Source organism: Xiphophorus couchianus, chromosome 17 (assembly GCF_001444195.1).
Source record: "Xiphophorus couchianus chromosome 17, X_couchianus-1.0, whole genome shotgun sequence".
Classification (NCBI taxonomy): Eukaryota; Metazoa; Chordata; class Actinopteri; order Cyprinodontiformes; family Poeciliidae; genus Xiphophorus; species Xiphophorus couchianus.
Window position 1 is genome coordinate 6,678,694 of NC_040244.1, and position 22,734 is coordinate 6,701,427.

The 22,734-nt window shown below is 37.4% G+C and overlaps 3 protein-coding genes across 5 annotated transcripts; 1 reads left to right on the plus strand and 2 right to left on the minus strand.

Moving 5' to 3' along the window:
* Positions 1-213: 213 nt before the first annotated feature.
* Positions 214-1,499, plus strand: LOC114160877 (adenosine deaminase 2-A-like). Its single transcript, XM_028043768.1, has 3 exons — positions 214-489; positions 573-775; positions 1,368-1,499. The coding sequence occupies exons 1-3, from the start codon at positions 229-231 to the stop codon at positions 1,453-1,455; spliced, it is 552 nt and encodes a 183-aa protein (XP_027899569.1). The 5' UTR covers positions 214-228; the 3' UTR covers positions 1,456-1,499.
* On the minus strand, positions 859-11,586 carry LOC114160872 (probable polypeptide N-acetylgalactosaminyltransferase 8). Of its 2 annotated transcripts, XM_028043759.1 has the most exons (12): positions 11,403-11,586; positions 11,232-11,324; positions 9,557-9,797; positions 7,438-7,604; positions 5,987-6,170; positions 5,711-5,908; positions 4,182-4,296; positions 3,095-3,280; positions 2,810-2,947; positions 2,038-2,133; positions 1,802-1,969; positions 859-1,717 (listed from the first exon to the last, which is right to left on the minus strand). In XM_028043759.1, exons 1-12 carry the CDS (start codon positions 11,422-11,424, stop codon positions 1,553-1,555), a joined length of 1,773 nt encoding a protein of 590 aa, XP_027899560.1. In that variant the 5' UTR covers positions 11,425-11,586; the 3' UTR covers positions 859-1,552. The 2 variants fall into 2 exon arrangements, with proteins under 2 accessions (XP_027899560.1, XP_027899559.1); XM_028043758.1 differs by having other exon boundaries at positions 11,232-11,581.
* An 827-nt stretch (positions 11,587-12,413) lies between these two features.
* Positions 12,414-17,006, minus strand: rad51ap1 (RAD51 associated protein 1). 2 transcript variants are annotated; one of them, XM_028043761.1, is made up of 9 exons: positions 16,378-17,006; positions 16,239-16,285; positions 15,768-15,903; positions 15,475-15,572; positions 15,302-15,391; positions 13,890-14,021; positions 13,625-13,810; positions 12,824-12,940; positions 12,414-12,745 (listed from the first exon to the last, which is right to left on the minus strand). In XM_028043761.1, the coding sequence occupies exons 1-9, from the start codon at positions 16,392-16,394 to the stop codon at positions 12,618-12,620; spliced, it is 951 nt and encodes a 316-aa protein (XP_027899562.1). In that variant the 5' UTR covers positions 16,395-17,006; the 3' UTR covers positions 12,414-12,617. The 2 variants fall into 2 exon arrangements, with proteins under 2 accessions (XP_027899562.1, XP_027899561.1); XM_028043760.1 differs by having other exon boundaries at positions 12,824-12,943; positions 16,378-17,001.
* Positions 17,007-22,734: the final 5,728 nt, after the last annotated feature.

Sequence of the window (22,734 nt, forward strand, 5' to 3'; positions counted from 1 at the left end):
ACGTCAACAGTGAGGAAAAATCATACATACAACATAGTATAGTACGTGTCAGTTTTCCTCGTTTTCAAAGTCATGCTGGAATGCCTCGTAAGTTAAATAATCTTCCAGTGTTACTAAAATTTTTTTTTTTTTACTTAAGAAATATCCTCTTGCTGAAAACTTACCTGTAAGTTAGTTTTGTCTTTTTCAAAGTTTACAAAAATATTTGCTCTATATCCTAGACCAAAAATGTTACATTTTATTCATGCGGTTACTGTGGGAGTGACAATCAGCCAATTTACATCCAGATCACCACCTCTAATATATGTAAAAATTCTTTCCACGTCCGCAGATGATGAAGGCACAGACGTAGATCAGAACATTCTAGATGCTCTTCTCTTCAATACCTCTCGTATCGGGCACGGCTATGCTCTGGCACACCATCCTCTCGCCAAAGAGCTTTCCAGGAAGAGGAACGTAGCTGTGGAGCTCTGCCCAATCTCTAACCAGGTATTCTGTAAGAGCTGCTGGATGAGAAGGACGACATGTTTGTTTTTATGGTTAAAGCATCTGGGTTTGTGACTCCTGTGCAGGTGCTGAAGCTGGTGTCGGATCTGAGGAACCACCCTGCAGCCGTTCTGATGTCCGAGGGTCACCCTCTGGTGATCAGCTCAGATGATCCCGCTCTCTTCGGCTCAACTGGACTCTCCTACGACTTTTACGAAGCCTTTGTAGGAATCGGAGGTCTGAAGGCCAGTCTGGGCACGCTGAAAGAGCTGGCCGCCAACTCCATCAGGTCAGCTCATGATGCTCATCATGAAGCTAATGGGAATTTTTTTAAGTCGTTCATAATAGATGTAATCTGAATGAATCACATGGTTTTTTTTCACTTTTTATTTTTACAATTTGAAGATAAATTTACAAAGAATGCACATTAATAAATGCAAATACATATTTGGGTTCATAGAAAAGAACTCAGATAATCTATTTCTGTCATTGTGTTCAGCCAATGTTTGAATTGCTGCAGAGTACGTGTTAGAAAGATGAACTCATCTGCTTTGTTTGGTGTTCATTAGCTTCTTTCAGTCGTCTCATCATTAATGTGAAGCAACAGAGGATTTTCTGTGCTTATGTAGCTGCTGGGATCATCAAACACATAAAATCATCTATTCCTTCACATCAGTGACAAGAGAAGACTAAAGTTAGCTAACCACCACCAAACAAAACAGGTGATTTCATCTTTCTAACACACTGGAACATAGTGGCTGATTCTCCTAACTACAACTTCTAATGATGTCGTTTCCAACCTAAAGACTCTAGATATACAGCAGCATATGAAGATAAGTTTTTACATCTGTTCTCAGTTTTAAAGTCATCTCTGTTTGCAGGTACAGCTCGCTGCCAGCTCATTTTAAAGACAGAGCTTTCGCCATGTGGCAAAACAAATGGGACGCCTTCATCTCTGATAATTCGTGACTGTCCAATTATAACTGATCCTGTTTGACTTGAACTATAATATTTTAAAAAAAAGCCCAGGATGTTGCCTGGTCTAATGGAGCACCAGCCTTGCAGGTCACAGTACCGGTTTCTCTGAATTAATGTGCTGTTTGTGTGCAATAATCATATGTTGTATCTTCCATCTCTGACCGCTGCACTGCTGGACAACCAGTCTGAAGCCCATGTCTCCCATCGCTACTTCTAGACATCTCTTAGTGTCTCTGTTCTGGATCTGTCCTCCCTGTGAATAAAAATGGTTTCATCTTTAACTTCCCTCCAGGAAAACCACTTTCTGTGTTGCTTAGATTGAAATAATTGTTTGTACCTGTTTGAAGTCCCACAACATGTGGAGTTTCTTCTGTTCTGCGAGATTGCACTGATACAGTCCTGGTAAAGCTCCTGCATCAGGATCCACCAGACAGTTGTTGCTACTGTATTTGTGTGATTTGATCCCACCAATGTAAAGTTTTCCGTCAGTGAGGTAATAACAGTGCTGAGAGACAGAAAAACAAAATCAAGCAAGAAGCAAAAGTCTGAATGTTGTGAGCTGCTGATCGTTACCTGAGGGGAGAAGAAGTGGCATCCATAGAGGATGGGTGTGGAGCCAGGAACTGGACCCTGATCCACACACTGATCAGGCCGGAGGGCATTAATCAGCTGCACAAAGAAAACCAAACATGAATGAAATGTTTCATGTCACCATGTAGTTCTGTGGAGGCCACCAGTAACCAGTACATTATCTAGCTTTTTTTTGCATCTATCATGGTTAAGTTCAAATTTATTGCCAGTAAATTTTCACCAAAAAAAAACTCATTAATTTTGAGATTAATTTCAAAGTTTTAAGTCAAAAATGTTCAACTTCTTTTCTATCTGTAATGATACACTAACAGAGTAAAAAAAACTCAAAAAGCCACAAGTAGACCGGAGAAAGTTTTACAGTTTCTGCTGAGCTTGGTTGTAAACGATCTCCTATATTTCTATTTTTTCTGTCTTGTATTTCATTCAAGGTGGCATTAAAAAATATCTTAGACCATTAAAGTAGAGAATAATTGTGAGATGGAAGGAAAGTGTGGCTTTCATTTTCATTACACACAGCAGCTGTTGTAATAAATCCACTTATTCTGATTGTGCATCACTGTTTTCCCAACCAGAGGCATTTTATTCAGGTAAAATACTGTCTGCTGATAACTACTCCACAGAGCCCAATCTAAAAAATATCTCACTCCCACGGTTTCCTTTAGCTGCCATTATAACTTAGCAGTAGCTAATTGGCATATTGAGACCCTGTGTGAGGATTTAAAAGCCCAGCATTGGTGGCTAGTTTTTAACTCACAGCTCCGTAGCTCAGCAGGTCCTGCAGCGGTTCCAGCATGGGGTAAACATTATCCAGGTACCACTGGAAGGGCTTACACTTCAGCCTCTCCCTCAGCTTCTTCCTCTCTGAAACATCCCCGATGTCAATTCCATGATTCTGTTGGAAAACACATTCAATAAGATCACATGAGGTTGTTTCCTGGATCATTAACCGCGTTTGTGGCCTTTCCCAAACCCTAATCAGATTATTTTTAATGACTAAAGATTAGACTCATGTTAGTAATAATGTGGCGTCTCGTCTGACCCCAACGGGGAGGTTCCAGGCCACTTCCACGTTATATTTGTAGTCGTCCATCCAGACCTCTGCCACCCTCAGGGCGTTGCGCCTCATCACGGGGCTCAGGTCCGGGGCGTAGGGCTTACTGAAGCGTTCGATGTGAGCGATCTTCGAACAGGGAATGACCTCAATGCTGCCTCCACACAGCCACACCTGCCAAAACAAAAACTCGCTTTAAAACAGTCAAAGGAAGGCAAGACAAGAGTCTAAAACACACTTTTAATATGAATAATTCTTCACTAATAAGCAGGACAGTTGTTTGGTTACAGAAACCACCACTAGGGGGCAGATGACTGAATTCATCTCATAAGATATAAATAAAACAAAGCAAGACGAAACATTCAGTCACTCATCCTAAATAAAGATATAAGAATCATTTTGACATGTTTATTGGACTTAAGACAGTATAAGTAATAAAGAAGGTGAGTAAATAGTTCATTATTTAATGGGAGAGGTTAATAACCCTACTCTGGATATTTTATTTTATCAAATTATTCTTATTTAATATTTAAAACAACAACATAAAAATATTTACTTAACTTATACATTTAAAATAATGTGAAAAAGCAGAAATTTTATGTATTCAATTTTTTTTTATTACTTTTTTTATCCCTCATATTTGCACAACATTACTGTTATTTAACTGTCATCCAGTTTTTCATTTTGTGGTAAAATTAATAAATTAGAAACAAATATTGAAATCACTAAAATGAATATAAAATCAGCTAAATTGTAAATGTAAAATTAGAGATTAAAGTGAATTTTTTTTTTTACTAAGGTAAAAAAATATAGATATTTCTTCCATATCATTCCAAAGTACAAATCTAATTATATTTGTTTACCATCTAAATTTATGATGATTCCATATATATCAATTTTAATGTGGCAGGGACAAATTACTGAGCTAGATAAATAAATAGAATACAATGATAATGTATTGTCATTATATGTAATAAAATCATACGTGCAATCATAAAATCAGCACATGTAACATATAAAGTCAAAACCATTTAATTGTGTTTCTTTTTGGTTCTGTGCTCATTTTAAATCTGACCCGGATGCCGAGCTCCACGTTTTCTCCTCCGTATATCTTCATCCCTCCATCAAGGCTTCCGATTTCTCCAAAAAACGTCCAATCTGCAACCAGTATTCCCATGATGGACGGGCTCCTGGTGGGACCAGAAAACAGATCAAATACTGACTGAAAGTAGCTGATGAATCAATATACAATATGTCTTCAGGGATCTATTCTGGGGTCAGTTTAAATTATGTGCTTACATGTTACCTTCAGGTTTAGTTTTCTAAAACAGATATTGTCACTTTCCTGAAATAATGTCCCAAATCATTTTTTTAGAAAGTAAAATTACTACCATCAGCTGACGAGGCACCTTTTCTCTTCTTTAAAACATGACTTTGACGGTAGTTTTGACAACACTACCAGTTTGAACATCTTTTTATACCCTGTGAGGTCACATTTAACTAATATCACCAAGCTGATTTAAGACTTTAAAGGATAAATATTCCCTGCACAAAATGTCCTGCAGCAGGCTTTCTGTCAATAGTGCTTTGTGTGCTTTTCTTTAACCTGCTTGTTTCCCGTCATTGACGCTCTCCTTCACCAGAACACAAACTGGTACATAGCAACAACAACATTTTACAGCAATTAAGCCAAACACTGAGCTGGTTGTCCAACATGCTGTGAAAAAGGAACCAATGCTGAAAGTGAAGCAATCAGGACCAAGTGTGAAAATTTCATTATAATCTGATTATAGAAAGTTATGAACATGCCAAAAAAGTAACCTCTAAAACAAATCTGTTTAGCCACGAATGAGGGTCAACATTAAGTCACTGCTGTAACTGTAACCAAAATCAATGTAAACCGATCCATGACATTTTGATTTTTGCAAAATGAAGATGAGGCACAAAAAGAGATACTTGTAAATATTCAAAAGAAGAGGTTTTAGTTGTCCAATGATTCTGGTTTAGAGCGGGAAGATATGTGGGGTTCAAATAAAGAACAGGAGAAATTGGAAACCAACAATGATAAAACAGTAAAACGTAACACTATCAACCAGATGTGAACTTAGTTTCATTTCAGGTCGTATAAAAAATCTGAATGTTATTAAAGTTGTGCCAGAATGTATTGATAAACCCCATTAAACTGTTGAAATATCAATAAATAGCTGTTTTCTCAACATTCAATAAGAGTTTCTTAAAATTGAATAATTTGGAACATCTTGTCCATCCAGGATTTTGACTGTTTTTGTGGGGGGGTGGGGGGGCAGTCAAAATCACAAATGTTTTGGTGCTAAATTAGAAGTATTTGTAAGGAATTCTTACTTTTTATTAAAGTAAAAATTCGCTGTATCAGTCACTTAAACTTGATGTTTTTGACCAATTTTGCAGATTTGTGAAAAACTAGAGGGACTTATTGATGTAATCTGGAATCTAGAGAGCCACATAAAAAGCCACGGTGGGCCAGATTTGGCCCCCAGGCCTCGAGTTTGACACAAGGCCTATAAACTATAAACTAAGCACAAACAGTGTGGGCTTTCTAACAAATACGACTGACGTGACTCTTACTTGGCAGGTTGGGATTCGTCCTTCAAGGCGTACCATTCGGGTCTGAGTCCCTCATACAGGCACCACAGGGCCCAGTCAAAGCCATCACCGTTGGTCCTATAAGGAATCACCGTCAGGTCGTCAAAGTTGACTTTATCAAAAACTGGTGTCAGTATCACGGTGCGGTCCTCTTTAATCCGAGCCAGCAGGGGTTCTGCCCTGCAGAAACAGAAAGCTATTTTACTATAACATTAACATAAGATGGAAAACCTCAGGATGCAAAGTCCTTCAACCAACCACTGAACATGGACCTCTATGTGTGCATCCAAGATGGCCACCACATCTCCCACTGCAGCTTTCCACCCGGACAGTCTGGCCTGGGTCAGGCCGAGCTGCTCAGAGTGCCGAATCTTCTTCACCAGACCGGGCCGCTCCTCATGGATGGAGCTAACGTACAAGTCCAGCTTGTCCAATAAATCCTCTGCAGCAAAATAAAAACAAAAAACTTCTGAGGAGGAGATTTGATCTTCTCACATTTAGGGGAAATAAGGATGAAGACGTCCAAAAAAAGACAGAAGCATCTACAGGTCCAGTTTAAGCCAGGAACCTTTAGAGAAAAATAAAATATGTGAAACCTTTAATTCCCATAAACAGAGAGACTTTCATACAGAAGTCCTGTCTGTAGTTGCTCTTGAATGAATGCTAAAACTTCACTCCATGAATTGCATTAACTCGCAGTAGCCCTCAAAATCAACCGCGTTTATAGACCGTCAAGACTTGACGGTCTATAAACGCAGCAATAAAAAGGTTGGGGACCACTGATCTAAGGGACGTTGTTAGTTAATCGATTAGAATTTTAATCCAATAAACCATTAATCAACAGTTTAGCGCAAGTTGATTAATTCTTTGCATCGTTAATTCACGCTAAACATGAGTTGCATTTTTAAACAGGTTTTTTTTACCCCTCCCCTCCAGGGGGTCTTTTGTGGGCTCTAGTGTCCCTTATATGACAGTAGGCTGACAGGAAAGGGGGAAGAAGAGTGGGGAAGACACGCGGGAAATGTCGCCGGGTCCGGGAATCGAACCCGCAACGGCCGCGTCGAGGACTCAAGGCCTCCAAACGTGGGTCGCGCTAACCGCTACGGCACCACGTCCCAACATGATTTGCATTCTAATGCATTTTTCTTGAGTGTACAAAAGTATTACAAAGCATTTGTAAAAAAACATAACAGTTTTCACAGCATTTGTCTTTAAAAAATGTGATTCAGAAGTTGCTTTTCAATGAAAATCACAGAGCAATCCAAGGTTTTAGCTCTAAACAAATGCCTAATGCTCCTATGAATTATTCATCCTGCTGTTTTTAATGCACATAAGACTTTGCAGAGCAACAGAAAAAAAATTCAGGCTCTGAGTTGAACTGAGTAGTAGCAGATGCAAAGAAAATACCAATGGCTCGAGTACTAAGCCCAGTGGGACGCCATGTAACAATGGAGCACAGTAGGATCTGGAGTAATTTAGAACAACACTGTCCAAGCCAGGGTCGCAAATTTCTTCACTGTACTCCAGGTGCCTTAACAGGATATAAATTCACAGAGCTGAAAACAACAACCAAGATCACAGAGACCCTGAATCTCTAAAACAAAGGTTCCCACATTATTTCCAGCAGAACTTTCAGATAAACCTCAAATGAAAAATACAAATTTTCAGTCGTCAAACTAATCCCACAGCTTATAGGACACCAAACAAACCGTTGGAGCTGTGATCGTCCACCAGTATGATTTCTCGCAGCAGCCGGGCAGGCGTCTTGTCGATGATGCTGCGGATGGCTCTCTTGATGACAGAAAGGGCTTCATCCAGATAGATCAAGATCACACTGAGGGAGGGCAGATTCTCTGGATACTGTTTCTCTGCACATCTGTAACCATAATTGAAGTAACTGTAAGATAATTCATAGTATTCATGAAAGACAAATATGAGGTTATTGACAAAAAATAAAAGATAAATTGCTTTTAAAGCTTATTCTAGCTTTATGTGATATATCATTTACATTGAAAGGTCTCTTTCGCCATCATCTGAGAAGAAGAATCCTTGATGAGACCTTTTCACCTTCTGTCCTTCATCGAGATCGTTCTGTTCTACTCCTACTAACCGAAACCTTCAGAAATTTATTGGTGATTCAAACAACTGTCTGTGAAAACCAGAGAAACATCACAGATGAATCTTATTTTGTCAGTCCGTGAACACAAAACACATTTGGAACCTATTGTTCTAATTTTGTTTCTCTATTTACTCCATTGTAGGATCATGTGTTAGATTACAAAGATGAAATAAGCTCTCAGTTTTATGTGATTAACCTATAAAAACGATCAATAAATCTACATTCTCTAATCTAAAGCCAGATCTCAGTTTAATATATTTTATTTACTTAATTGCTTGTGTATAATGACTTGAAACCTAAATCACCAATGGTTTAGTCAAACTATAAAATTCTTATATTTCACATTGATCACATTGTTTCAGATGTAAACAATGCTTTGTTCCTCCTCCTGTTAAAGCTCATCACTAAATACACTAATAAGCTTGATTGTATGAAATGTAGTTGCAACATATTTTAATGCAGTTCACGTTCACCGTGTGCGTAGAAAACTTACTAAATTGCTCTCCTGCTTCATAAAGTTAGCACTTAGCATTACCAGGCGTGTGACATAAACAGCCCTGTCTGTCAGGAGAAACCGGATAAACCGCCTCATTGCAGCGGAACTTGGTTTGGGTTTCCACATAGTTCGAATGAAGCATATTTTATAAACAAATCTTATTTAATTCCAGAGATTTACAGGGTAACCTTGCCTCTAATTATAGATTTAACGTCCGTTTTCAAACTTATGGCGTCTAGCATCTGCCATCGAAACAGACCGTTGATATTTGCCATCTTGCGTTCAAAAAGTATAGCATCTGGTGGTGGAATTACATTAGTTTTTTATTATTATTAAATCTAGAAGGATTAGCTTTAGGATGTATAAAACAAGATCTCTTCAGAATAACCGTTGCAGCACCCATAGGGGGCACTGCAGCCAGCCCTCAATCAATACAATCGTACTTTAGCTGCTCTTTTGAATATAATCGTAAAACAATAGAAATAATGCATTTCTCTGCAAATTGCTCACATGATATAAGAAATATTTGTAGAAAACTGTCTAACAATGCGCTTTGAACCGATGTTCAAAAGTCTGTTTCTATATATTCTAGTTGATTTTTTATTTTAATTTTTTTACTTTTCCATGATGTCAAATAAGAAAGCAGAATATTTGAGCTGTTTCCTTAAAATACAGTAACTTAATTACTGTGAATTATTTATCAAAAACTTACAAAACATTAGATTTCATCATCTGGGTTTTGGTTTAGTTAGTTTTGTATTTAAATGTTAATAAAAAAGATAATCCTGATTTAACAGAAAAAAAGCCAAGCTTAGTCAGCTCTAACACTTGTGTAATGCTAAAAGTTGGACAAACATTCCAATTTTTTAAAACTAATGTATTTATGCAGCATTTAAAATCGTTCTTAGTGCAACAATTATCTGTGTTAGCTCAATATTATTATCATTATTGACCTTTAATCTACCAGGAAAATCCCCAAATAAACTTTAAGAGAATCCAGGCTAAGCCATAGATCCCTGCTGCGCATTTTCAGAACAACAAGCAGGAATAATGTCAATAACGTCTAGACCTGTTCCAAATCAAATAGGAATCTTGGCTGCTTAAAGCAAATTGACTTTTCAGAGTTGGAAGGATCCCTGTAATGACACCTGTGTGTGTGGAAAAGGTGTGCCAGCTTTCCCCAGATCCTAAAGGAGGAGGAAGAGGAGCTCACCTCGGGGGTCTGGTGTCAGGAATGTCCCTGTTGAGCGGCAGCCGGTCACTCAGGAAGCCGTTGTATCCGTATTGCTGGAACAAACCCTCTGCCTCCTTCTGCTCCTCCTCCGACAGATCGTCCCCCCACTTGCTGAACAGACGGGAGTTGGGGTACAACTTCCTCACCAGCTTCTTCTCCTTCACTTTGACTCCTTTCTCTTCCTCCTGCTCTTTCTTTTCAAACTTTTTCATCAGGTTCACTGTGGACAAAAGCAACTTTAGTTTGTTTTACTTGCCCCACCCTCAGGGTGGGGCGGCTGCATAAAATCAACATTCAAGCAACTGAAATTGCGATAATATATCCATATGTTACAAATGATGTTGACTTTAAGTCCTGTAGGAATTTATTTAGGTATTAACTACAGTCCACACTGTGGCATTTTAAGAATTTCAACATTGGATTACATTATAAAACTGAAAACAGTTTTATAATGACCAAGATTTGCATAAAACCAAGATTTGCCAAGATTTGCATAAAACTTAAGAAAGCAATTTTAGAAAAGCCATAACAGATATCAAAAAGCTAAATCATTTGAAAATAACTTAATGGCTTGAAACTCTAATAAGTTGAATTGAGTTTCTAGCTAAAAGCACGTTGTAGCAGTTTGCTGTGAACGAGCACAAAGATTTTGCTGAATTTTGTGGAATTCTGACCATTTTAAATGGAGTCAAAATTTGCATAAAAGTTCAAATATCTTAAAAATTGTGCAAATAGGTTAGTATACTTGAAGTAAGATAGAAACTAATTTACAAATAACTTTTCAGCGAGACACAGGACCTTGTTTTGAGTAAATCAGGCGTTAATATTGATTTTAAAACGTGCAATTGCCACTGGCAGATTATTTCACTTAAAACACTGTTTTTAAAAAATCAATATTAAAGAATTATTTCATTAAAATATGTATCTATATCCTGCTGAAAAGTTACTTATAAGTTGGTTTTGTCTTATTTTAAGTGTACTAGGATATTTGCACTAAAACTTGACAAAAATGTGTCTTTTTGGTCGGGTTTCTAGTGCAAATATCTTTGAAATAAGACAAAACCATCTTACAAGTAACTTTTCAGCAAGACATAGGAGATTGTTTTGAGCAAATAAATTCTTAATATTTATTTTTTTAAATGCTAGTTCCACCAGCAGATTATTTCACTTAAAATATGTAAAAATGTTTTGCTATAAGTTAAATAATATGCCAGTGAAACTAGTCCTTTTTAAAAAAATCAATATTAATGAATTATTTACTTAAAACAAACGTCTATATCCTGCTGCAAAGTTACTTGTGAGTTAATTCAGTTTTATTTCAAGTGTACTGAGATATTTGCACTAGAAACTAGACCAAAAATACTTTGTAAAATTTTGTTTTTGCAGTGAAAATGGTTACTTTACCAAACAATATCGCAGCAGAACTGCTGAATCTGTTAAAGTATGCAGAACTAGTTAAGAGCAGAAGAAACATACATATCATGGAATAGAAAGAAAAGAGAAACAATCTGAAGAGGTGAGAGTGCTGACAAGTCTTGGTTTGTTTAAGAATTAGCATAGATGTTCAAATAAACCCAGAACAATGACATTTATTTTCTAAAACTCTTTAAAAAAGTTGTTTAAATCAACTCAAATTTGAGAGAGGTGTACTCACTCAGCCTGCTGATGTCCTCTTCCATCCTGTCCATCCTGCGGATCACTCCCTGACCCCGGATGGAGTCATCGTGCTGGGCTCTCTGCAGCCTCTCTGAGTGGGAGTGAAACTCTGTTTGTATGGAGCTCAGGTAAACCAGAGCTGAAGCCACAACGAAGACCATCAGCAAACCTTTGACCCAGCCGGATCTCATCCTGCTGCAGAGGTTGGGACGTTTCTGCTCTTCAAACAAGCGGCAGAAAGTTTTCAAGCTGGGTAATCTCTCTCTGTCTCCACCCACATCGGTGAATCTGAAAATATAGACTTTAATCTGCTGGGCAGATTATCTCGTTTCAGTCTCACTCTTTACACAGTTTGTGTTTTCCTTCCTTCACACCTGCAGGGTTTCCGCCATTAACTCCACCAGCAAAATCTGTGGGGAAACACGGAGCAGGGGTGAAGGAAAACTCAGATATCAGATTACTTCTGCTGTTTTAGTGAATATATTAAATAAATTCACTAAAAACAGGTGTTATTTAATTCACTTAAAGCTTCATTTGGCTTCAATGCATAATTTGGTTAAATTAAATAAAAAATAGTTTTTCTGATCCATGCCATGTTTTCCTTGCGTCCACTCTGACCTGAGGCATCCTGCTGTGAAATGTCGAAATGACAAATATTTTTTTAAATCAAACAAGAATCAAGGTGAAGATATGTATAAATATTCAACCTTCTTCATGACTGAAAAGATGCTCATGTAGATTGAATATAAAGGCAAAAACAGAACAAAGATTAAAATAAGAAGAAATTTCTGAATAAATAAATGGGTGATGACTAAAATAAAGTTAGTTTTCTCTACAACAATAGATTATTTCACCATCAGATGCTGACAACAATAGCATATATAATTGTTTCCCTCCATATTTACTATATTATTTTCTATTTGTTTATTAACTATTTATTATTTGCCAAACTGGCACAACTACATTTCATAATAAAAAAAGAAAATTGAATGTAAAAGTTCTTATAACACATTTATCTAATAACACTTTGAAGAATTTTGAATTAATATAAGTTATAACATTTAATTTCCCTTTGGGTATTTTTAAAATTGAATCCTGTTCCTCACTTGAAACAGATTAAAATTTTTTTAAAGTATTTATGATGTGCATCTCTGAAAATGATCCAGCGTGAAAAGATATATGCTTTTAAACTTTATTTTTTTTTGTTTATGTACAGAATATACAAGAACTATAAAGATGAGTAAAATGTTTTCAAAACGACAAAAAGAAGAAAATATAAGAAAATGTAACGAAAGAAAAGATTCATTCTGAACTAATTCAAACTGAAAAGAATCACAATTGAGCTTTAGGTCAAACGGGATTAAAAACATTGACAGATTATCTGTTAGTGACTGGTGACGCTCGGGTGGAGCGGTTTGACCCGGACCATGCGGGACAGTCCCAGTCTCAGCCCGGCACTGGGAGACTTCACAGCCGGCGTCTGGGATGAGGTCGGACTTTTACCGACCTGAGCTGGAGAACAAATGCATCTTTACTACGTTTACTGTCTGGAAACAGAAAAATGCAGCAGAAAATGCGGTCGGGTTCTACCTGGCGGGTTCCACTTGGGTATTCTGCCCCCTGCTGGACTCACAGAGCTCACAGGCTTCACACTGAATGAAGCTGGCTTACTGGGAACCAGTTTGGCTGCTGGGGGACTTCTGGAAACTCCTGAAACATGGAGTAACTCTAAAGCAAAGACTTATGCACATTTTTCTTTACACTCACAAATAGGGTTTGAATTTATTCTGTTCATTATTTATTGTGAAGAATTTTTTATAAGAATTTCTATTATCGTCTAGGAAAAAAAACTGAGAATTTTTTTTTTTTTTCGCCATTTTCTCCACCATTTGTTCCATGTGGGCATCAATAAATGTAATTAATATGAAAATATGATTAAATGCAGTCACTGTGTGCAGTTTGGTGATATAAATGAAATAGGTTTTTCAAATACGATCGTTTTTCAAGAACAATATTTGTATTTATGGTGCTATGAATACCAAGCAGTTGCAGCCAAACAGCTACCTAAAAAAAAGTAAACAGTTTTTAAAAAAATCAAAAACGTAATAATTATTATAATAATACTAAGTATCGCTATTAAATTCATAGTCCATATTGCCCAGCCCTACACTCAACTTTCCAACGCTCACAGGCAATGTAAGTTTCTAGTACAAAATAGAAAAGTTTAACATGAATTGATGTAGATATTTTTTATAGTGGACAGAATTTCCCTATGTAACCTGGAAAACACGACGAACAGCAAAAGGACTTTCTAATTTAATTCTCTAGGCCCTTCCAGGTCTGAAAAATACTGAAATTAACAGAAATCTTGTAGAACTGAAGCCAACATACCTGCAGCCTGTGGTTTAGAAAGTGAAGACCTTGATTGTTTCTTTTCTTTTCTGGGAGCGGGACTTGGCTTGGGTTTGTCTTTCTTGGACACTTTCTCCTTCCTTTTAGCCTTGCTGGATTTCTTCACTGTAAACTCCTCATCCTCGCTCTCCTCAGGCTCACTGAAATCTTCATCGCTCTCTGAATCTGAAAAATCACGGCGGTTATTGCTCCGAGTCGACAACAAAAGCAGGTTGATACGAATACGGGCAGGGAGCCAGATAACCTGGAGTCAGTTTGGGTTTGTAGTCTTCATCTTCATCTTCGTCCTTCTTTCTCTGCACCTCAGCTGCTTTAGTCGAGATCTTCCTTTGTCTGGCAGCTGGTGATGCTTTCTCTGATGTGATTTCATCAAGGCCTGAAGAAAATGTTGTTAAAACAGAGCCCATCCAATCACTGAACAGATGCTTAGAACAGATAAATGTGTGGATGTGCCAAAACTTTCTCCAGTTGAACAGAAACAAAACTGAAGTTATTATTTTTGGACCTACAGAGGAACGATCGAGAGTCAATGCACAGCTTCAGTTATTACAACTGAAAACCAGCGATCAGGCCCGAAACCTGGGAGTAGTGATGGACTCTGACCTGAACCTCCAGAGCCACATAAAGACAGTTACAAAGTCGGCCTTCTATCACCTGAAGAACATTTCCAGGATTAAAGGACTAATGTCTCAGCCAGATCTAGAGAAACTCATCCATGCGTTCATCTTCAGTTGTATTGATTATTGCAACAGCGTCTTCACAGGTCTGTCCAACAAATCAACCAAACAGCTGCAGCTGATCCAGAATGCTGCTGCTCGTGTTCTCACTAAAACCAGGAAGATAGAGCACATAACACCAGTTTTAAAGTCCCTCCACTGGCTCCCTGTAGCTCAAAGAATAGACTTTAAAATACTGTTGTTAGTTTATAAAGCACTGAACGGCTTAGCACCACAATACATTAAAGATCTGCTGTTGTTGTATCAACCCTCCAGACCTCTCAGGTCTTCCGGTTCTGGTCTGCTCTGCATCCCCAGAACCAGAACCAAACGAGGAGAAGCAGCTTTCAGCATCTATGCACCACAAATTTGGAACAAACTTCCAGAAAACTGTAAAACAGCTGAAACACTGACTTCTTTTAAATCTCAACTAAAAACCCACCTGTTTAGAATTGTATTTGAAATGTAATCAATTACAAATTTAAAAATGGCGAGTGACTGAGGGTCACTGCGCGCACAGAAAACCCTGTCAATTCTAGACTCTAACAGGTAAAAATATTGCACGAAATCCGTGGAGGACGGCGGAGTCCTCGCGCAAAATTCCGTGGTTAGGTGGACGGAGCCTGGTGCCTTCCTGTTCAGGGAGACGGGGCCCGACGAATACCCGTTGCTAAAAAGGACGACGGAGTCCTGCGAGAACAGGCGCTTAAATTCCGTGACAAAATTGTATTTGAAATGTAATCAATTACAAATTTATGGATGGAACTTGACTTAATGCTTTGTTTTGATTATTGATTCTATATTGCATTGTGTTTCTGTGTTTGTAATGATGTAAAGCACTTTGAAATGTCTTGCTGCTGAAATGTGCTATACAAATAAAATTTGATTGATTTGATTGAAAAAAAAGAGACAGAGAGAGAAAGAAAAAGGAGAGATTTACCTAAAACTGCTCCGTCCACGCTGCAGTTGGACAGAAGCAAAGAAGCTGGATCTGTGTTTTCATCGACAGGGCTTTGAACTTTAACATTTGCTGGGAAAATAACAGGAATAAAACAAAATTAGAAGTTTATAAAACATAAAAGCTACATGTTACATGCAACAGCTAATCCTTACTGGTGGGAGAATCGTTTAGTCCGTCTGAGTTATTGAGTAAAGAAAGCGTGATGGCGGCTTCAAGATCTCTTTCATACAACTTTTCATCCAGCGGTTTTCTGGAAACAAGTAATGAGTTTATGTTCACAACATGTAACTAGACACATCACAGTTTACAACAGGAGCAAACAGGTTATTGTGGAAATTTTTGTAAGGTTTTGTTGCGATGGATTAGCTGGCTCCATTAAATCTGAAGATAACACACAGACGCAGACTGTAAAACTGATTTTCTTGCCCTGATCTGTATCGCCCACCTGCTCTTCTCGCTCTGAGGTGTTGTTGGGTTTGACTCGGGGCTGGAGGACCTGACTGAAGGTTTCTTCTGTTCGTGTTTCGTTTCCTCTCTGGCCTTTTTGCTGGGCGGTGCTTTCGAACAGGCAAAATCCTCATCTGTCCCAGTATAAGAGCAGGAAACACAGACATATTTATTATAAGGAAGCTTATAATAAAGAGTTTTTTTGTTTGTTTTACCAGAAACAACATATACTAACACATTTTCTACCGCCAATGTATAGCTACATTGTAGCTAGTAAGAAATCATTAGATTTTTTTCCTCAGATCCCATTGAAAACCTTATATAGTTGCATATTTTTAAGATTTTCAGAAACAAACAAATACATTAATAAACAGTTCTTTAAATAAGACATAGGTTTGATGGGATGTTGTCGAAAAAAATATTTACTAAAGCAAACCAACCAGCGTAGAAAGCTCATTACTTAACTCACCATCATCCAAATCTTTGTTTTCATAGTAGTTCACAACTTTCGTCTTCCTGTGTTAACACCAAACGCGTAATCATCAACAGCGGTTAAAATGATCAGCATATAAAAAGATAAAGTGACAGTGATAAAAGCGTATACTCACCGGGATGGTCGGTCCATGTCCAGAGTAAATAGGAAGCTAAATTTTGTTTTTATTCTTGAAACATTAACGGCTGGTTTATAAACACGAACAGCTGCAGTGACAGTACGCTAATGCTAAATGTGTCCGAAGAAGCTAACCTCAGGCTACTTAAAACTTTACTCTTACTTTCTAATAAAAAACAATTTCAGCTTTAGTTAAGTAATGTCGTAGCTCGTCTTTCCTGCTTTCATCCAGCCCGCCGGATAACACCGGAAGTGACGTTTTGTTGACCAATATGACGAAACACGCGAGCTGATTCGTTTCTACCTTCAACGATTTTATTTTTTTCGGTTTGTTTTTCTTCTAAATACACAAAACTGTATCAATACAAAAAATAATATTAATAAAGAAATAAAACTATACTTTTTATTAGCTAATTAAGTGACGAATATGCTTCTTTGCTTTGTTTGACGTACGTGCTGGCGTCAACAGTCGTTTTGAACGTAAGGGACGCCGCCATATTGGAAAGGTAAATTTGTGCCTATAGCTTTGCATAACCGCTGAATATTGGACCAACACACACCGTCATACAGCTATATTTATATTTTCTTAGCTGATTCCACGTAAAATTATAAATGAGTAACACATTTTTATTGTATTTTGGTATTAAAACATTATTTATTGTATCAGATTAGGACATATCTTGTCATAATATGACTTCTAATAAGTAATATGGCTTTAGTCAGAAGACAATATAGTGTTTTCAGGCAATTGTTAATGTTCTCTTATCCATTTTTTTATTCAAAATGTGTTGTTTAATACAGATGGACTGCCAGCTTTTCTAACATGAAAGACTGCACAGTGTTATAAACATTTTGTCACTAACGCTTTCTTACCATCTAGATATCTTATTAAATCTACACACTGATGTTTTTCCTCAGCTAAAATCATAACATAAATCCATCTATTTAAATTAACTTAACACTAAAATCATATTTTTAGATCTCAATGAAAACAATATATACAACAGTATCTTCTTTTTACTGTTTCCTACTACTTAGATTAAATTAAAATGAGGATGTGTTGAGACACTGGCCAATAAAGCCTAGAAATGACTCATCCCACACTTCCAGTACCATGCTGCCAAACATAAGTTTGCACAAGCTCACATGTGGAAGTGTGTGGGGAGCCAAAGTTAAAATAAATAACATAATTTACTTAAAATATAGTCACGTGTCTTTAAACAGTTTAAATACAGTCATCTAACAAAATTAAGGATATTTTATTATAAGCCTGTGCATTTTCTACCAAATTTGGACATATTAGACATCAGTTTTACTAATACTGAAGAATCCGTCTCTACCTGTGGATGCAGGGTCCCTGAGGGTTTTTACGGTCATTAGGCGATAGGTGGGGCCCATCCTGGACAAACAAGACAGAGAAAAAGAAATCAGACAACCTCACTTTGCTCTGTTTTGTCAGACTTTTATCTTTTTTTCTATTTCTAGTGGCCCTAACTCGGGGTCACGCACATGAACTCTGGACAGGGGTCAGGGTATGGATCGTTGCAGCGTCTTGACGCAGTTTCTCCAGCAGATGGCGGTGTGGGTCCGATGCGCTCATTGTCTCTACCGGCTGATTGACATGAGCTTGACACGTCCTCAGCTGCCCACTCGCCCACACTTGGGCCGGAAACAATCCCTGCTCCTTCTGAAGTGGGATAAAAATGAAATCTGTCCATTTTTACAGCCATTCCAAGAGAGCAGCTGCTCTACCGAAGGTTGTCATTTTCCTCTTTGCGAGTGGGTGGCTGTCGGCTGTGGTTTGTCACACAGTGGACCTGAAGCAGAGGCTCGGGGACGCCAGGGTCCGTATCTTCGGACCCAGACAGGGAAGGAAGACAAGCAGGCTGGGGCCAAAAGGTCTTGTGGTCACACATTCCTAAACTCCTCCAGCGCTGCCTACAGCTGGGACTAAAATATCCCTCCGAGTCATGCAAACACTGCTGTTACAACACTTCTAATCGCAAGTGTTAGAAGTTTTATAGAATGTAAACAATGTATATATGTTTACATTCTGTTTATGACAATATCACAATAGCTGCAATGAGCATGCCTCACTGCCTCAAGGTTGACAATATGATTTAAATATACCAGCTTCAATTATAACTGTTAAACGTTATGAGATCTGAGTTTTACGTGACATTTGTCTCTAAATAGCAAACCATTTTCCTACATTACATTTGTCTATTAATGTACTTTAATTAGTTTTTTGGATTGGGGACCAACATCCAAACCTGGAGCCTTTATCCGTCTAACTCTGGTCCTGCTTTTATGAGAAACTGGGTTTAATCAACTCCACAGAGACAAAAGACAGTAAATTTTAGTTGTATTAAACAACAAAACAAAGGTTTCATTTTCATATTTCCCCTTCAGTAATTGTTTTATCTCCTAAAGAGAATCAGCTTGGCTTCCTAGCCTACTTGGCCTCTGAGGTCATCAGTGGTCTTAATTTGAGTTTGTTAGTTGGAAGTGGTCAGGATCCTGTTTTCCTTCTCCCCCACTGATGTGAATGCCATCATTATGTTGTGTTTATCGCCTCAGAGTGGTAGTTGGACTGAGGCTCTCTAGGAGCATAGCTGGTGTCCATGTTTGGTTGTTCCGCAGGCGGACGCTTCAGTGTTATTTACATTCCTGGAGGGAATAAAATGTATTATGCAGCATAGATGCTACAAAACATAGTCACATTTTCATGTCTTGTATTCACAAAATGCACATTTTCTTTTAGCTAAAGAGCAAATATATATTTTTTTTTAACTGCTCCTATTTATAAAGTATGTTATTAAAGCTCAAGCTGGATATATTTTTAGTTGCTGCCTTGCAGAGAAACCTCTCTGGTTGGGGCTGGGAGTTATTTACCAGCCCCAACCTAAGGATGCCTTAATGAGCTCGTAGCGCTTCGGATATCCGGTGTGGCGTTGTTGTTTTTGTAATCTAGAAATGGCCTAAAGCCAGATGCCTCCAGGCCAACCGCAGCCGATGAACCAGAGTGGGCAGACAGATGTGTCAATCAGTGGCTTCCGGAGTCCAAACCCGCTGTCACTGAACCTTCACCAAGGTTAGGTCAGAGTGTTTTAACAAACAAAAAACCCTTTGTACTAGTCCAATACTTGTTTATTTACAAGTTAGCAATGTATTTAATATTTCCCCTAATTCTGGACGATTAAAAGCCCTAATTTCTTTAAAATAAATGCTCAAAATGATGGTTTCTTCCTTGAAATTACCTTTGTGGCCGCCCACTTTGTAGCTAAAAAAATAACCAAATTGAGAAAAAAAAAAAAATCAGAAAGAAAGTAGAGCTGCTGATCAAGATCAAGTTTTGCTCCTTAAATAGGCATGAATAAATTCTGGGTGGTTTAAAGATTTTCCAGTGTTTGTAAAAAACATAGTAAGTTTGTTTTTACGTCTATAAAACCGAACGGGAGCAAAGAAAATGCTTGATAAGTCCGGGATGTCAAAATCATCAAGATGAAACATATATTTTCTTAAAATTTGCAAATTAATTTTTTGTGCCTTCTTCACAAGAAATTAGTGAAAAGGGCACAAAAAATAAAACAGTGATTTATGAAAAGGTTCACACATGATTTATTATATTATTAGGGTTGAGAAAGTAACATGTCGCAATATAATCGACACTATTACATTGATATTTATTTGATTTAGTTTATCTTATGCGTGATAAACTAAATTATACATATTTAGTTTACTAAACTAAATATTCACGATTTTATTGACATAAACTGTGTTATTAAGACAGGAATACTGTTTCCTAATTTTTGGGGGTTAGAATATATTTTAGCCTAACATAAATGGGTGTGGGCAACTCCTGTTCCCCCCTAAAGTGCTTACTGTTTTTGCTTACTACATTTTTGTTGTTGTTCTTGGATTATTGCAAGATTTAATTAATTCCAGCATTTCGAGGGCCACAAATGGACCCCGGGCTGTGCTTTGGACACCCTGCTTTAGCATTAGTCCTTGACCTTCTGATCCATTTCTAAAGCTTTTACCATGCTTTGATCACTTAGCTCAATGCTACATAACACAAGTAGTTTAAAGTCATCTGTTGATGCTCTCAGCGTCTTCCCTAAAACCCGATCAGAGCGATACACGCTCCGAGACGTCACCGTTCTGGATGATTATATGTGTTGACAAGACAGTGAAGCTATAAAAAGCTTCAAAGTGGCTGCAGTAATTCATCGCTGCCAACTTTGCACTGTGACTCCATTTAAATAGCATTGTTTGATACTCTGCACTGCAGCCTCATTAGGGCAACCTTTCAACAGGCAGGTCAGCGGCTGAAGCTCAGCAGAACTTGATCACCCAACATGCCTTGGATGCTGTGATGTCACTGGTGACTCGTTTGTTGAAAGATCAACGGTAGCAACGTGTCCGACTGCAAAAATCTCTGACAGAGTTCTCTGAAGTACTTTTGGTCGTACTGTAATTAAATTATTTTACTTGAAATAAGAAACTAACTTACCTGTAACTTTTCAGCAAGACAAAGAGCCTTTTTAAAAAGTAAATAATTCCTTAATATTGATGAAAAAGTATTAGTTTCCGTCACAGATTATTTTCCTTATAGCATGGGAAAATGTGAAATAATAAGCCAGATGAACTGGAACATTTTCATCAATATTAAAGCTGCAGCATGCAACTTTTATAAGAAATATTTTATTAAAATATTTGCTGAAACTGTCACTATATAGAGACAGAAAACATGTGAAAAAAAATCTTCCAACGCCAACTAGAAACAATAAAACAAAGCCAGGAGGTGGGTCTTAGCGCTGTCAATCATGCCAGTGTGCACGCCTTCCTTGACACTTCTTCCCATCAGCACAGCCTGCTGTGAATGCTAAAGCTAGTTAGCATGGCTGCTATTATGGCAGATTAACAGTTTTTCTGTAATGTTGAGTTGTTTCTCTGCCTTTAGCACATTGAGCAGCGCTTTCATGAGATTGACTGACAGCGCTAGGCCCCTCCTCCTGGCTCTGATTTGTTGTTTTTGCAGTGAGTTGGAGGAGATTGACCTTTTCACATTTTACCTGTCTCTATTATACTGTAAAGTAATGGTGATAATTATAACAAATATGTAAAAAATAAATAATAATTAAATAAAAATCACATACTGGAGCTTTAAGAAATTATTTACTTAAAAGAACTTCTATATATTGCTGAAAAGTTACATCTAAGTTAGTTTTGCTTTATCTGAAGTGTACAGAGAGATTTGAACTGGAAATAGGCCAAAAAATATTTGGTATGTGTTTGATGTTAGTGAGTCATCCTGCGGCAGAAACCTGGATTCTTGTCGCTTTATGTTGAATATTAATTAGCTATTAGGTAATAATCCAACACACAGCGGGGGACATCTCTGCTAAATGCTAATTATTACCTGCAGTGCAGATTATTGTGAAGCTTAAGCACTTTTTGGTGTGAAATGCTGCATATTTTGAAGGAAATATTTATTCATCATTATCTGTTATACTCAGAGTTAAAAGTTCAAAATAATTCAGCTTTTAATACTCTTGGAAAAGGTTACTTCAGTCAATGAAGAGTTATTGATCTAACTTCAAGCTTTTGCCAACTTTCAAATGCTGCAATGCAGTGAGTTATTAGCCAGTAGCCAGATAGGTGTCATGACCCCTATCTGACACCAGAGGGCGGTATCATTATGTGGCAGCAGTTCTTTCGGGTTTACAAAATCTCAAACGTTTTCTACATGCCTTTGTTTATGGATGAAGATGTTTTGTTCAGCTGAAAAGTTTTACATACAGCTCTGGAAAAAATGCAGAGCCCACTTCACTGAACCCCGTAGAAAACCTCCTGGTTATTCCACCAAATGTTGACTTCTGAGTTAAAACATTAGTATTGTTGTTTCTAAATGAATATGAATTTGTTTTCTTTGCATTATTTGAGGTCTGAAAGCACTGCATCCTTTTTGTTATTTTGACCATTTCTCATTTTCAGCAAATAAATACTAAACTTTTGCTTGTAATTTCAGACATGTTGTCACTAGTTCATAGAATAAAAGAACAATGTTCATTTTACCCAAACATAAACCTCTAAAAAGAAGTAAAATCAAATAAACTGATCAGTTTAAGTGGTCTCTTAATTTTTCCAGACATGTTGCCCCTGGAGGGCAATTAAATAAACAGTTGATTAAAACTAAAGTAAAATGTGAACAAAAAGTTTATTTAATTCAGTAATTAAATTCAAAAGTGAAAACTTTTCACAGTGCTGTGAAAAAGTATGTACCCATTCACCAATTTCTTCTGCTTTTTCTATTTTGTCTCAAATCATACAGAAATTTGAATTAAAGACA

What these genes read in the sequence shown, in the direction of transcription:
- LOC114160872 (XM_028043758.1), bottom strand. Translation starts at nt 11,424, where the DNA reads ATGAGATCCGGCTGGGTCAAAGGTTTGCTGATGGTCTTCGTTGTGGCT. An exon ending in ACGTGGAGCTCGGCATCCGG is followed by an intron (nt 3,281 to 4,181) that starts GTCAGATTTAAA and finishes TTGTTTTGGCAG; the next exon opens with GTGTGGCTGTGTGGAGGCAG. An exon ending in ACCTGCTGAGCTACGGAGCT is followed by an intron (nt 2,134 to 2,809) that starts GTGAGTTAAAAA and finishes TTCTTTGTGCAG; the next exon opens with CTGATTAATGCCCTCCGGCC.
- LOC114160877 (XM_028043768.1), top strand. Translation starts at nt 229, where the DNA reads ATGTTACATTTTATTCATGCGGTTACTGTGGGAGTGACAATCAGCCAA. An exon ending in TCTGCCCAATCTCTAACCAG is followed by an intron (nt 490 to 572) that starts GTATTCTGTAAG and finishes ACTCCTGTGCAG; the next exon opens with GTGCTGAAGCTGGTGTCGGA. An exon ending in CTGGCCGCCAACTCCATCAG is followed by an intron (nt 776 to 1,367) that starts GTCAGCTCATGA and finishes CTCTGTTTGCAG; the next exon opens with GTACAGCTCGCTGCCAGCTC.
- rad51ap1 (XM_028043760.1), bottom strand. An exon ending in CAAACCCAAACTGACTCCAG is followed by an intron (nt 13,811 to 13,889) that starts GTTATCTGGCTC and finishes GTGATTTTTCAG; the next exon opens with ATTCAGAGAGCGATGAAGAT. An exon ending in ACCCAAGTGGAACCCGCCAG is followed by an intron (nt 12,746 to 12,823) that starts GTAGAACCCGAC and finishes TTTGTTCTCCAG; the next exon opens with CTCAGGTCGGTAAAAGTCCG.